Source organism: Urtica dioica, chromosome 2 (assembly GCF_054948205.1).
Source record: "Urtica dioica subsp. dioica isolate 48M chromosome 2, U.dioica_male_clone48M_v1_H2, whole genome shotgun sequence".
In the NCBI taxonomy this organism is placed as follows: domain Eukaryota; kingdom Viridiplantae; phylum Streptophyta; class Magnoliopsida; order Rosales; family Urticaceae; genus Urtica; species Urtica dioica.
In genome coordinates this window covers 48,482,099-48,496,475 of record NC_142757.1, presented here as the reverse complement: position 1 = coordinate 48,496,475, position 14,377 = coordinate 48,482,099, and the positions used below count along the sequence as shown (strand labels likewise).

The 14,377-nt window shown below is 37.9% G+C and overlaps 3 protein-coding genes across 3 annotated transcripts; 2 read left to right on the top strand and 1 right to left on the bottom strand.

Annotated features, from left to right (window-relative positions):
* Nucleotides 1-236: 236 nt before the first annotated feature.
* LOC149405186 (uncharacterized) lies at nt 237-1,641 on the top strand. Its single transcript, XM_089607787.1, has 2 exons — nt 237-898; nt 975-1,641. The coding sequence occupies exons 1-2, from the start codon at nt 312-314 to the stop codon at nt 1,639-1,641; spliced, it is 1,254 nt and encodes a 417-aa protein (XP_089463913.1). The 5' UTR covers nt 237-311.
* A 140-nt stretch (nt 1,642-1,781) lies between these two features.
* LOC149405185 (uncharacterized) lies at nt 1,782-6,266 on the bottom strand. The gene is made up of 8 exons (XM_089606988.1): nt 5,921-6,266; nt 4,376-5,224; nt 4,066-4,296; nt 3,520-3,735; nt 2,789-3,424; nt 2,314-2,712; nt 2,079-2,227; nt 1,782-2,010 (listed from the first exon to the last, which is right to left on the bottom strand). The coding sequence occupies exons 1-8, from the start codon at nt 6,230-6,232 to the stop codon at nt 1,869-1,871; spliced, it is 2,934 nt and encodes a 977-aa protein (XP_089463114.1). The 5' UTR covers nt 6,233-6,266; the 3' UTR covers nt 1,782-1,868.
* A 6,195-nt stretch (nt 6,267-12,461) lies between these two features.
* Nucleotides 12,462-14,146, top strand: LOC149405184 (uncharacterized). The gene is made up of 4 exons (XM_089606939.1): nt 12,462-12,527; nt 12,703-13,095; nt 13,337-13,818; nt 13,894-14,146. Exons 1-4 carry the CDS (start codon nt 12,471-12,473, stop codon nt 14,069-14,071), a joined length of 1,110 nt encoding a protein of 369 aa, XP_089463065.1. The 5' UTR covers nt 12,462-12,470; the 3' UTR covers nt 14,072-14,146.
* The last annotated feature ends 231 nt before the right edge of the window (nt 14,147-14,377 follow it).

The following is a 14,377-nucleotide window of genomic DNA, read 5'->3' as shown; positions in this document are numbered from 1 at the left end:
TGAGGGGTGTTGTGCAGTGGTCTGAAATGTGGCAGATTACGTCGTACGAGAGTAGACATTCTTGTGCGCGTGTGGTTCGAACAGAAGGACATAGAGGAGCTGCACCATGGGTTATTGGTCACGTTTTTAATGATAAGTACAATATTAGCTCTATGGCTGAGTATTCGGCACATAACGTAAGAGAGGAAGTCAAGACAAGATGGGGTGTTGACATATCGTACTTGAAAGCTTGGAGAACCAGGGAGAAAGCAATTTCATACGTAAGGGGTACGCCAAAAGAATCTTATCAGAAGTTAGCATCTTGGCTATACATGTTGGAGCAGAAGAACCCTGGGACTCTGACTGCGTTTGTGAAAGATGGCGATAGATTCAAGTACGCGTTCTTTTCTATTGGGGCGTGTCGTAGAGGATTCAAGTCTTGTCGACCGGTGATATCATTAGACGGTTCATTTTTGAAGACAAAATACGGTGGACAGTTGTTATGCGCAATTGCGATGGATGCTAATTCACAATTATATCCACTTGCATTCGGGGTAGTAGATAGCGAGTGTCATGCTTCGTGGATTTGGTTTTTGAGAAAGTTGAGAGAAGCTATCGGTGAAGACGTTGAAGAGTTGGTGTTCATATCCGATCGACATGTTAGCATCATACATGGCGTCGAAGTGGTGTTTCCCGGTATCCCTCATGGAGCATGCTTCCATCATCTCAAACTAAATGTTCAACACAAATTCAAGACCGATCATTGTGGAATTGAACTGTATGAAGCCGCTTATGCCTTCAATAAGAGGGCTTTCGAAGCTCATTTTCAGCAATTGCGGAGAAAAGATGTTGAGATGGCTAAGTATCTCGAGGAAGTCGGTTTTGATCGGTGGGCACGAGCATTTTTTCCTGGAAAACGGTAAAGCTAAAACTTTTCCCTTTGTCATTACAAATGTTTTAACTAGAACGTCGCTAATATGTAACTGTGTATATAGGTACGATATAATGACAAGTAATAATGCAGAAAGCTTCAACAATAAGACGAGGAATGCTAGAACGTTTCCAATTACCACGTTGCTTGAGTTTATTAGATTCACACTTCAAACGTGGTTTTTTGATCGAGAGGAAATGGCTAGAAAATGTGATACAAGACTATCTCCGAAGTTTCAAGACAATCTCGCCCATCTAAACAATAAGGCACAATTCGTTAATACCTATGGACTCGGTATGTATGAATGTCATGTAAAAGACGAGAGAGGTGACTTTGATGTTGATTTATTGAGAAAGACATGCACGTGCGGCCTACCACAACTACTTGGAATCCCATGCGAGCATGCCATTGCATCTGCACAACACAGGAGTGTCGACATCTATTCTTTATGCAGTCCTTTCTATTCGAAGGAAACATGGATTGAGATGTACAAGGAATCCATATATCCTGTTGGGAACGAAGACCAATGGAACGTTCCGGATGACATAAAGAACATGAAGGTATCAGAACCAATTGAAAAAAAACAAGCCGGTCGACCGAAGAAAAGTAAACAAGGAAGGCGCAGGGTCAATCGTTATCCTTCGCAAGGCGAAAAAGTTGTTATTCACCGCAAATGTGGTAAATGTGGTGGTATTGGCCATAACAGGAAGACGTGCACTTGGAGAGAGTGACAACATTTATCTTTTATTTTGTTTGTTTTGAATTAAAGACGCATTTCTATGTTGACAACTTTTGTACGTGTTTTGTTGAATATTTGTAGTTTAAGGTGAACTTCATCTTTATGTAATTTCATATAATTTATATTTACTATTTATCATATATTTTCATAGCGAACATTAACATAACATTTTAAAATATTTAATGACACAAAAATATCCAAATATTTAATGAATACATATCATCGCGCTTCTAATTGGAAAAATAAATCGGTCGACCATTTCTTCCTGAACGTCCTCATGTTCTCGCTTAGAAGTGTATCGAACCCCACGCCAACAAGGATGTGCTCCACATACTTGATTGCGAACATCCCGCAATCACCACTGAAAGACAAAACCACAAAATTTATACACAAAATACTCTTAATCTTGTTCTTATTCAAATTACATACCTTGTCACACATTGTGGCACTTTTTCATCGACTAGCCATAGAAACTCAGGAAGTCGAATTTCGCCGCCATCTAGTTCTCGCTCCACCTTTGGATGCTCGGTGAACATCCCCGACATTGCCATAACCGTCGGCAACGCTCGTATCCAATTCTACGTTAACATAATAATGTTATAATAATGTAAGATAATAAACATAAAGTTCATAAGAGTATTTACTAGAGATCTCATTTACTAACCTCCATCATCGTGTTAAAATCAACTGAATTGTGTTGCATCTTCACAATATCTTTCTGGCAATCCAAGACGGTTATGGTCCACTTTTGAAGATCGACCCGGAACGTGAACCAATGCATGTTCTTGAAGTTGACGACATACAAGATCTCTCGCGCTCTAGTCCACGGAATGACTTGGGAATCTCTGCAGCCAGTCATCGGGTCGAACACGACCTTGCGATCCCATTCTACGAGCTCCACCTCTGTGCCTTGTTCTGCGGCTATCTTCTTGTTCTCCTCTTGCTTCGTATAACGACCGTATACGTTTTGGACCCACCGGCTATCCATGACACATATGTCTTGACGATACTCCGCATACTGTCGCTGACGTCTCCGAAGCATATCCAGAATAGCATCAATATGCTGTAATCGTATATGAAACAACAAACATATTAATTAACTTTTTTTTTATAAACGTACTCAATGTAATTGAACTTACCGTATCTGTTAGCCATTTTCCATTTTCCAAAAGGAGCTTGAAGAACTCGGTCTCCACATCAGCGACCTTCACATAAACTCGGCCCAAGAACTTTCCCTCAAGTTTAGAAGTGCGGGACCACTTCACGCAGTCATTCCAATCAGAAGTTTTTGGTTCCTTCAATGGTCTGAACGGCGTTACCCGCACCTCTGAGGAGTATTTCGGCCGCGTCGGGTCTGTGAAATCGGAGGGAAAAGTATCTTTTCGGTGACGCTTCTTAGATGGTGTTCGTACCGAGTCGCTTTCCGACCTCAGCCTCTTCTGCGCTAGGGTTGACAATGGTAGCGTCTTTTCCGATACATCGAGCCGTCGTGAACGTTTCCTTTTCGGAGAGGGTGGCTTCTTCGACGATGGAGTCGAAGAAGGCGGTATTGTCGAAGAGGACGGCTGTGAAGGAGGAGGAGGAGGAGGAGGTGGTGGAGGAGGAGCAGGAGAACTAGGAGGACTAGGAGGACTAGGGGGATCAGGAGGACCAGGAGGAGGAGGACTACGCGATCGATGTCGACGGCGTGAACCAGCTTGCGTAGTTGGTAACGGCCCCGGAGGTAAACCTGTCACGTCCTCGAACATGATGTTTATCTTCTCAAGCATGTCAAGCTATAAATTGTGACACAAAATACTGAATAAGAAACTAAACATTTATAGAAACGACTGATTAGAAACTTATTTATTAAACGAAAAATAATACTAACCTGAGTTTGCCTCATTCTTTCTAGCCTGCGACCGTTCGTACTCAGTGCTCTCAAGACGGTTGCTTGAGAATGTATCATTTGATTCCACATATTCTCCGTCAAAGCCCACGGAGCAGGATGATCGGGTCGAGCGGGAGGTGCGGGATGATCGTGACGAGCGGGAGGTGCGGGATGATCGTGACGAGCGGGAGGTGCGGGATGATCGGGAAGTTCGAACTGAAATGAATAATAATAAACTACTTACTCCTTAATAAATGATAAACTAATCACTACTTAATAAATTATAAACTAATCACGTATTAATAAATAAACTAATCACTACTTAATAAATTATAAACTAATCACGTATTAATAAATAAACTACTAACTACTTAATAAATTATAAACTAATCACTAATTAATAAATAAACTACTAACTACTTAATAAATTATAAACTAATCACGTATTAATAAATAATCTACTAACTACTTAATAAATTATAAACTAATCACTTATTAATAAATAATCTAGCCTAACTACTTAATAAATTATAAACTAGAACTTACGTCGGCTTCGTCATCGTCTTCATCACTCCACAACTTCTCCTCTTCGTCTTGTCTGAGCACGCCGGCTTCTTTCGCCGTTGACTCTACTAAGTCAATCTCTTCCTCGATATTACGTGGCTCAACCACGTCTTCGCCTTCAGTCGGATAGAGTGATTGACTGAGTTGCGTCTCTAGTAGCTCGAAGAACTCGCGCTCTCCGGTCCGTGGTCTCAACATCTGAAAAACACCGAGCTACAAGACAACAAAATTTATTAAAATTTATAAGTTAGATAATTGTAGTTATAAAATATTATTAAAAATTATAAATTACCGTTTTTTTGAGCAAAACCTTCTCCACGTCCTTGCGCGTGATCACTCGAGTGCTTGACCAAGAATTCATCCTCGGTACTCGAACACCGGCGTTATTCCCGAACTGCTGACCAATCTCCGGGATCGCCTCGAACGCCCAATATTGCACCGCGTGCAAATTCCCTGATAGGGAATACTTCGCCTCCTTCTGTAGGACATTCTCTTTGAGAGATTTCTCCTTTACTCGTTTGTAGTACCGCAGCAAGTTTACTGAGAGGGAAGACATCGTCTCAGCCCACGAGATGTTCCCCCATGGCAGAGAATAGAAGAACGGCAAATCCTCAACCATGTATAGGTACTTGTCGTTGACTGCCTTGTTGTGTTCTAGTCCAAGGAGATATCCCAAGACAAACACACATAATCCAAGCTTGTACGCGTCGTTTGGATCTTGACATGTCTTGAACGCGCTAATCAAGGCGTCGAACTTGGCGTTTGACACGCCGTTCAAGTAATCTTTAATGAGCCTATCGCTCCTCCGCTCATTCTGCTCCTCCTTCGATGGACCATCTTCCATGCTCATTCCGGTTATCAATGCGTATTCGAGTCTCCCGAATCTCACGCGTTTATTTCCTATTCCGAAATGAATCTCCCCCCTTTTTGTTGGATGGATCTTACGTAGAAGAAGAGAGTGTAGAAGTACCGTAGAAAAGTTTAGTGTGCTCCCTTCGAAGAATTGAGCGAAGGGACTCTCCGCGACCCTTTGAAGTAGACCGAGATCGGTGAATTTTTCTTTCACCGTCTTAATATGCCCCGAACCACCGTACGTGATTCGACCGGCAAAGTCGTGGTCGCATAAATACGTCAATTTATCCTACATATTTAATTATCACAACATATTAATAGAATTAAACATAACTCCATGAATTCATAATTAAAAAAAAAACAACAAACTTCATAACTCCAAGAATTCATAATAAAAAAAAAACAACAAACTTCATAACTCCAAGAATTCATAATAAAAACAAAAACTAATTATATAAAACAACTCATTTGTATGTTGTTCATCATTTAAAATACAAAAAACAATTGTTGTTCATAATAAAAAAAATAATTAATCATTAATTAGAAAAAAAACAACTATTTTTGATGTTCATAATTAAAAAAAACTAATCATTAATTACACAAACAACTAATTAGATTAATTATGTTGTTCATCATTTAAAAAAAATACAAAAAACTCTTTATTTATCTTAAATCATTAAAAAAAAAAAAAAAACGTCGGAATTTCCGATACATCGGAAGAGGTCGGAAAGGGTCGGAAAACGTCGGAACTAGTCGGAATTTTCCGATGAATCCCATCGGAATTCATCGGAAACTGTCGGATCCGACAGTTTCCGATGAATTCCGATGGGATTCATCGGAAAATTCCCAGAAATTTAAAAAAAAAAAAAAAAATTTCAACTCCAAATCTCATTCAAATCAACCTAAAATAACTAACAACCACTCAAATCTTGTATCCTATCATTCCTACTCTAATCAAACCATGAAAAAACTATAAAAAACTAACCTTTTTTGTCATTTGGTGAAGGTTGGAGCTATGGTGGTTCGGTCGGAGGCGTGACGGAGCTTCGGTCGGAGGCGTGTCGGAACACGTCGGAATGGGTGTGGTTGGCGTCGGAATGGGCGTGGTTTCGTCGGAATGGCGTCGGAATGGGTGTGGTTGTGGTTGGAGAGAAAGTGAGAGTGAGAGAGTGAGAATGGTGTGGTTGGAGAAGAAGATAGGGTTTATTTTGAAATAAGGGTATTTTTGTCCGAAATGTGTCCAAAAGTCCAATTTTGGATATTTTTTAAGTAACGGGTCTAATGGTGATATTTTCATAGTTTTTGGGTCTAGAAAATGAAATTTCTCAAAACATATTACTTCTTTTTTATTTTATTTTATTTTATTTTATTTTAATGATTCATTGGGTTTAATGTTTCTTGGCTCCAAAGTCCGCGTGACTCCACAATCAGTAGTGGTCCATTCTCTATAGGAAAGCTCTCTGTTCTAGGCTTTGGCAATAGTATTGTATGCAGAGACAATATTACTTGAGATTTTGTATATTGACATAAAAACAAAAGATTGAATATCTAATTGGGAGTTAATGCATTTTTTTTATAAACGTTTACGAGACACGTGTTGCTGGTTTGAGTTTATGATATGATTTCGAAGAGACTGTAATTAGGAGATGGTGTGTCAATCGAGATGGAGATCACAGAAAACCAAAATGGGTTAGTATGATGCCCCTTCCCCGTTGTCGTCGGGATTTGATCCTCTTGAACGACGTCTCTTCCTTTTCCTAAACTGAAAGAAAAGATACAAATGGATATGTAAAAAATGTCCATCTTATTAAGTAAAGAATATGAGAATTGGATTTTTCAAGTTCTTGAACCTTTTTTGGGAGAAAATGTAATTTGATATCATTTTAGTTTTTGTTTGTGAAAATAAATATGAGAGAGAAAAAAAATATATTTTTTCTTCAATTCTAGAGAAAAATGAAGTAGATCATTCCTGTTTATGTTTTGAAGTGATAGAGTTTCTCTTGATTATGAGCGAGAAAATATTTCTCCTTTTATAATTATAGAGAGAAAGAAATAAGATTACTCCTTTTTTGTGTTTTTCTATAATCAAAGTTGAGAAATGTGGAGTAACTCTAGTATTATTTTGTGAGTATTTTGAGGGAATTTGAGAGAGAGAGAGAGAGAGAGAGAGAGAGAGAGAGAGAGAGAGAGAGAGAGAGAGAAGTTATAGTATTTCGCTTCTCTAAGGATTGTTGAGTTCATCCTTTAAAACATGAGTGATATTTATAGGGAGACTTGGATCTTAAGTTGTCCCAAAGAGTGGTTTCACTCTGTTAAGGATGTTTGAGGCTCAGCTTTCAGAACTGTTCAAGGCTCAGCCCTCAGAGCCATTTGGGGTTCAAACCCGTTTTAGGCTCAAAATCGTTTGGAACTTCGGCTTCAAAACCGTTTTGTGGCTCAGCCTTCAAAGCCGTTTGAGCTTAGCTTTCAGAGTTGTTTGAGTCGTTTTTCTTGAGCCTTTTAATTGTCCTTTTTTTTTTTTAGGAGTGTGAAAAATGACAGTATAATAGGAGTCTTGTATGTTTATGTTGTGAATTTTATTTTAAAGTAAAATGGGTCTTGTTTAAACCTCTTCGAATCATTCTTTTTTGGAAAACTCGGAAGTGCCTTTCAATTTATTAATTGGTTTTTGCCACAATCATGCTCTTCCGCACAAGAAGCAAAACTTCCTTTTCGTTACAAAACCCATGGCAAGTATCATGAAGGGCCCATTTAGTAGCATTCCTATATACATTCTTGCTATTATTCATGTTCCTAGATCTATTCATTGTGAGCTAGACATGTTGTAAGCTAAACTTTTCGTGGAATGATAAAGATAGCAAGAGACATCAATGGGTGACTTGGGACAAAATTTGTAGACCTTTATCTTATGATGGGATGAATGTTAGGAGTACCAGTGACATGGTCGAGTCCTTGATTTCTAAAATAGCGTGGAAATTTATTACTGATAAGAGGTTGAGGACTATCTATATGAGGAATAAATATGGAATTATTTCCCATGCGGACGGCTTGGATAAGACCTGAAGCGGTGGATCTAGTCTATGTAAGAAGAAAAAGACTATTATCCTGGACATACTTGATAATTCTCAGTGGTCTATTGGTTGTGGTTAATCTCTTTTCTGGTTGGATAATTGGTGCGGATTAATTCTGAGACCTCTTGTAACGAGTTTTGACAACCTCAAGCTCATGGTGTCGGATGATCTAAAGAATGAGACCTTGTTAAATCAAGTAAAGTGTCTTGTTCCTGTAAGTGTTTATTAATAAAATTTCGTTGTAGAGTCTATGTTAAAAAAAAAAAAAAAATCAAGCATAGTTTAAAAAAGGAGTAATAGATGTCAAAATGGACAATGAGTCGCGTTCTCTAAATTATCTATGATGCTCTTATTATCTCCTTCGAAAATCAATGAGTTTATGTTGTGACTTAATTGAGTTCTTCCAGAGGCCTACTTTTCTTATCAATAAACTGTTCAAAGCATGCCTGATGAAAATTTTTATTTTTATTTTTATTTTTTATTTATTCAGGTATAGGCTTTGATGGAATAAGAAACTGTTTTTGATTTTTACTAGTAGTAATAAATAAATACTCCCACTTTCAGCTTCACGTCTTGTAAAACAAAAAGACAGTATACTATCTTATATAAATACATGACGTTTTGCTACATATATATATATATATATATATATATATATATAAACCAATATGTTTAGCAAGTATTTTTATTGTTACTACTATTATTTACTATAATGTCATTATTATTTCCCATTTTTGTTTATAAGTTGGTTATATGGCCGTATTTTTAAGGGAAAATATCAAGACTATCCCTCATGTTTAATCGAAATGCGAGATTTATCCCCTCTATTTATAGAAATATCATACATATCCCTTCAGTTTAATATAAATGACATATACCTCCCCTAACAAAATGTTATATTACAAATATCACCCTTTTCGTTTATTTTTTACAAAAAAATAATTTGAACTCCCCAAAATACCCTTAATAGAATAAATATTTATTTACTATTTTATTAAAAAAAATCAAAATCTCTCTTTATAAAAAAAATCCTTAACTTTTTATAAAGAAATTTTTTAATTTAATTTTTTTGTATGTAGAATAGAAAATAAAAAATTATTTCATTAAGGGTATTTTGGGGAGTTCAAATTATTTTTTTGTAAAAAATAAACGAAAAGGGTGATATTTGTAATATAATATTTTTTAGAGGATAAATATGTCATTTATATTAAACTGAAGGGATATGTTTGATATTTTTAGAAATAGATGAGATAAATCTCGCATTTTGATTAAACACGAGGGATACTCTTGATATTTTCCCTATTTTTAAATAAAATAATAAAGACAGTTCAAATGTTAGCATATTTTCATTTAATAAAACGACAGTGACCTGGTATGAAAACATATTACTTTCCACTGTTTTTTTATTAAGGATCTAGTGGGCTTAGTTGTTACCCTCGACCATCTCTCGCTTTCCTTTTACTACACGGTAATTCTTCTTTTCCATTCATCTACTTATAAATATTGAGTCTCACTCTCTTGAATCTCCATTCCTCAAACTCTTCTCACTAATTCTTAGAAATATTGGTCACGTTTAAAACCTTTGTCTATATAACACCAGTAGCTATCATGGAGCTTGAAGCCACTGGAGGAGACGATGAAGACGAAGATAAAGAGGAACAGGCAGTAACTCGTATCGTACTCAAGTAAATCTACAAATGTAAGTTAAATTTTTAGTTTGCATATCTTGTAAATATGTTCCCTTTTTTTATTTTTTTATTTTTTTTATATGAAGTTATTTCATTTGCATGAATCTTAGCTTTTCCATACAATTATCTTTAATTAGTTACTGACATTCTGTTTTTAAATAGTGTTCACATCATTTTTTTATGGGACCTGATTCTTGAAACTAAAGTTAGATTGATATCATTCTGGTTGCTGAGTATATTTGTATGATTGTTGTGCGGAGATAACTCCTGAAAAAGATTGTTGAAAGGGAAATTGCTCTTATTCCTAAATAAGAGTAAAAAAAGTTGGGGTTTTGACAGCAATAATACCATCTTGTTGTCACTTACCATATTTAGCCCAAAATGAAAAAACTTACACATGTAATACCTAAGCCATTGTGTAAAGACAAGTATACCCTCAGAAATCTTTTAAACGCATGCAAACCCATTCCCGGGTATTCTTCATCTTATTCCCAAAAAAAAAAACCCCTCATCTTCTCTCTCTCTCTCTCTCTCTCTCGCACGATCCCTCCATTCTTTTCAAGCTCAAAAACATCGGCATTTCCCTGGTATTCTTCATCTTTATCCCAAAAAAAAACCCCCTCATCTTCTCTCTCGCACGATCCCTCCATTTTTTTCTCGCTCAAAAAAATCGGCCATTCTCGGGTATTCTTCATCTTTTTCCCAAAAAAAAAAAATCCCTAATCTTCTCTCTGTCTCTCTCGCACGATCCCCCCATTTTTTTTCTCGCTCAAAGAAATCGGCCGCACGTTCTCTCTCTCTCCCTCACACGTTCTCTAGCGAAGCAGTGATCCTCCATCGTCGTTCCAGGTCGCAAGGCATAACAAAAAAAGGTATGGGTATTACTTATGCAATTTTGAAAGCTAGAACTCCGATACCCATGGCCGCCGGCTTACTCAAATCTCTATTTCATTTATTTCGGTCTCTTAAAACCCTAGAAGTACGGGTGAGTGTTTGTTAAAACCCTATTTCATTTACTCAAAAAGGTATGGGTATCTCTATTTCATTTATTTCGGCCGAGTGTTTGTTGATTTAGGGTTTTTGGCTCAAAATTTTTTTGATTTAGGGTTTTTGGCTCAAATTTTTTTTGGGTGTTTTAGTGTATTTGGTGTTTGGGCGAGTGTTTGTTGTGTTTGGCCGAGAATGTGTTGTATTTGGAAGTTTGATTGTATTTGGGTTTGGGTGTTTGAGTGTATTTGTGTTTGAGTGTTTGAGTGTATTTGTGTTTGGCCGAGAATGTGTTGTCTTTGAGTGTTTGTGTGTATTTGTGTTTGAGCGAGTGTGTCACGGAATGACCCGAGTCCGTGACACTTGTGTCACGAAGTGGATTCACTCCGTGACACATATTTCATTTATTTCGGTCTCTTAAAACCCTAGAAATACGGGTGAGTGTTTGTTAAAACCCTATTTCATTTACTCAAAAAGGTATGGGTATCTCTATTTCATTTATTTCGGCCGAGTGCTTGTTGATTTAGGGTTTTTGGCTCAATTTTTTTTTTGGGTGTTTTAGTGTATTTGGTGTTTGGGCGAGTGTTTGTTGTGTTTGGCCGAGAATGTCTTGTATTTGGGTGTTTGATTGTATTTGGGTTTGGGTGTTTGAGTGTATTTGTGTTCGGGTGTTTGAGTGTATTTGTGTTTGGCCGAGAATGTGTTGTCTTTGAGTGTTTGTGTGTATTGTGTTTGGTCGAGAATGTGTGTGTTTGTGTGTGTTTCGTGCTCGTGTATATATTTGATTGAACAATGTTAGGGTTTGGCGAGTGTGTGTGTGTGTGCGTGTATTTGGTCTTGAAGTTGTTGAAAATTGGTGACTTGATTTGTTTTAGGTTTTAGATTCAATGACGAAGTCTAAAGGAAGCAAGGTCGAGGAGGCCTCAAAAAGTGTCCGAAGAAGTCCTAGGACGGCTTCGAAAAGGAAAATAATTTCGCCGTCCAAGCGTTCCAACGATGACGACGCGTTCGTCGTCGCACCAACAAAGATAAAGAAGGTATAGAATAAAAATGAAGTGACTTAATTAGATGTATGCGCTGCTATTTGATTTTGTTTTGTCTTTGATATAGCCAAAAAACAAGGCTGAGTCATCGGGCGTTGCGACCGCCTTGGAGAGTCCTACAACTGCTATTCCCCGAAAGGTGAGTGTCAGAAACTCATTTTGATCCTGGTTCGTGACAGATGTGTCACGGACTCGATGACTTCGTGACAGATGTGTCACGAAGTCAGCGAGTCCGTGACACATCCGTCACGAAGTGGGTGAGTCCGTGACACATCTGTCACGAACTCAAGCATAATGGTTTCACTAATAATGTCATTGACTCATATGTGTAGGAGTGGAGACGGTTTATACCGGAGTCCAACGTTGAATGATTTTTCTTTAACTTCCACGGGGGATTGGAAAATTTCCTCGCTCTCTTACTCGGCAATAAGGATGGCAACCAAAAGAAGAAGAAAAACGAAGTCGAGAAAGGGAAAAAGAAGCAAACCAGTCAACAAGAGGTACAAGATATGCAATAGACATATTATTTTGTTCTTTAAGAGTGGATTCACTCCGTGACAGATGTGTCACGGAGTGTACTTAGTGCGTGACACAGTGTCACGGAGTCACTGAATTTCGTTATTTTGATTACACTCATGTTGAACTAAATGATTTTGAATGGTCAGGAGGACGAAAGTGACGTCGAAAACACACAAGGTCAACAATCTTGGGGTGATGAAGATTCACCTCTCAGTCTAGAAGCCCAAATGAATGCAGAGGCTGTGGAAGAGTATGAGTTGTTAGGGACACAGGGGGTTCAAGAGGTACCTCCATTAATTTGATGGTTGAACTTAATTCTTGACTTGTTTAGAAGCATATAATTGTTATGGTTGAACTCAACAATAAACTTGAACTCAAATAAGCATATAATTGTTATGAAATATTATTTTATGGTTGAACTCAACAATAAACTTGAACTCTATTTCTCTTGTTGAATAGATATATGACTTGAAGACACCGAATCCCCATATCCTTATTGAAGACTCACCTATCAAGAAACATTTGACCCGGCAACGACGCAGCCCCGATAGGTTTACTCCTTCCAAAAAGGCGTTGCCTTTTCTGAGGTTCACGAATGCTCCGGACGTGCTTCCTGATGAACTGCCGCTGTCGGAGGTAACCAAACGACCGGACCAGGATGACGTTGACGTCATGAAGTTGTGGTTCCAAGTCGGCTTGAAGAGGGGCCACAAGAACATATCTCAGGGCAAACCAAAATATAAGCCGGAGGAAGAAACCATAGCGCCTTCTATGGAACTTGGACAGATGGCTATCAACCAGAAGACCTTCTTCTACAACATGTGGCACGAGGACGGTTGGTTGTCTGATCAGGTATTAATGTGTGTCAGTAATTTTTAAAATATGTCTTGTTTTGCAGCTCACTTCGTGACAGATGTGTCACGGAGTCAATTCACTCCGTGACAGATGTGTCACGGAGTGAATTCACTCCGTGACACATCTGTCACGAAGTGAATCCACTCCGTGACACATCTGTCACGGAGTCAATTCACTCCGTGACACTTGTGTCACGGACTGAGGTATTTAGTGCTTATGTTTATCTTTTGTCGTGCAGCATGTGGACGTCGCGATGTACTACCTCCGGAAGAAGAAAAATGCGGGTTTGTTACGTCACTCCTTCACCATCATGTCCACGGTCTTCTTTAAGTATCTCCGAGATAGTTACACTCAGTTCAATGCTAGTCAAGATCCGGGTGTATTCTTAAAGAAGAAACTGAAAAAATGTGTCGTCGACCACATTACCGGAGAGTCTGGAGCGGAGCAACTGGTGGACCCATGGGACGGGGTCGATGATGTCTTCATCCCTGTAATAGATGGCGGACACTGGTATCTTCTTGTTGTCAACGTGCGTTCAAGGTGTATAACGGTGTACGACTCCATGAGTTCCACCGGTGGACACCAAACGCTCGTTCGCACTGAAGCGGGAAACTTGGCCACCATGTTACCATATGTTCTGCATGTCGCCGGCGTTCTACTCTCCAATGAAGACATATTCAAGGTCGTCCACTACGATCAAATGCCACAACAAGACAATGGGTAAATATTTTAATTCTTAATTTTACATTCTTAATGACACATATCAATTACAGCATGCGTTTTTTGTTCCCTCAGAAATGATTGTGGCATGTTTATGATCAAGACTGCCGAGTTTTTGGCGCACGACCTTCCATTGTCTGATTTGAAACAGGAGGACATGATCATGTATCGACAGAAAATGACCACCGAATTATACCGACACGGAGCGCTAAAACTACACACGCGTGGAAATGTCAATGTTGAGGCAACTTGAAATTATGTGTTTATGATTGTACGCATGTGTTTATAACTTTATATATGTATTCTTAGAACTTCAATTTCTTAGTTTAGAAGTGTATGTATTGTTTATAACTTTATATATGTATTCTTAGAACTTCAATTTCTTAGTTTAGAAGTGTATGTATTGTTTATAACTTTATATATGTGTTCTTAGAACTTCAATTTCTTAGTTTAGAAGTGTATGTATTGTTTATAACTTTATATATGTATTCTTAGAACTTCAATTTCTTAGTTTAAAAGTGTATGTATTGTTTATAACTTTATATATGTATTCTTAGAA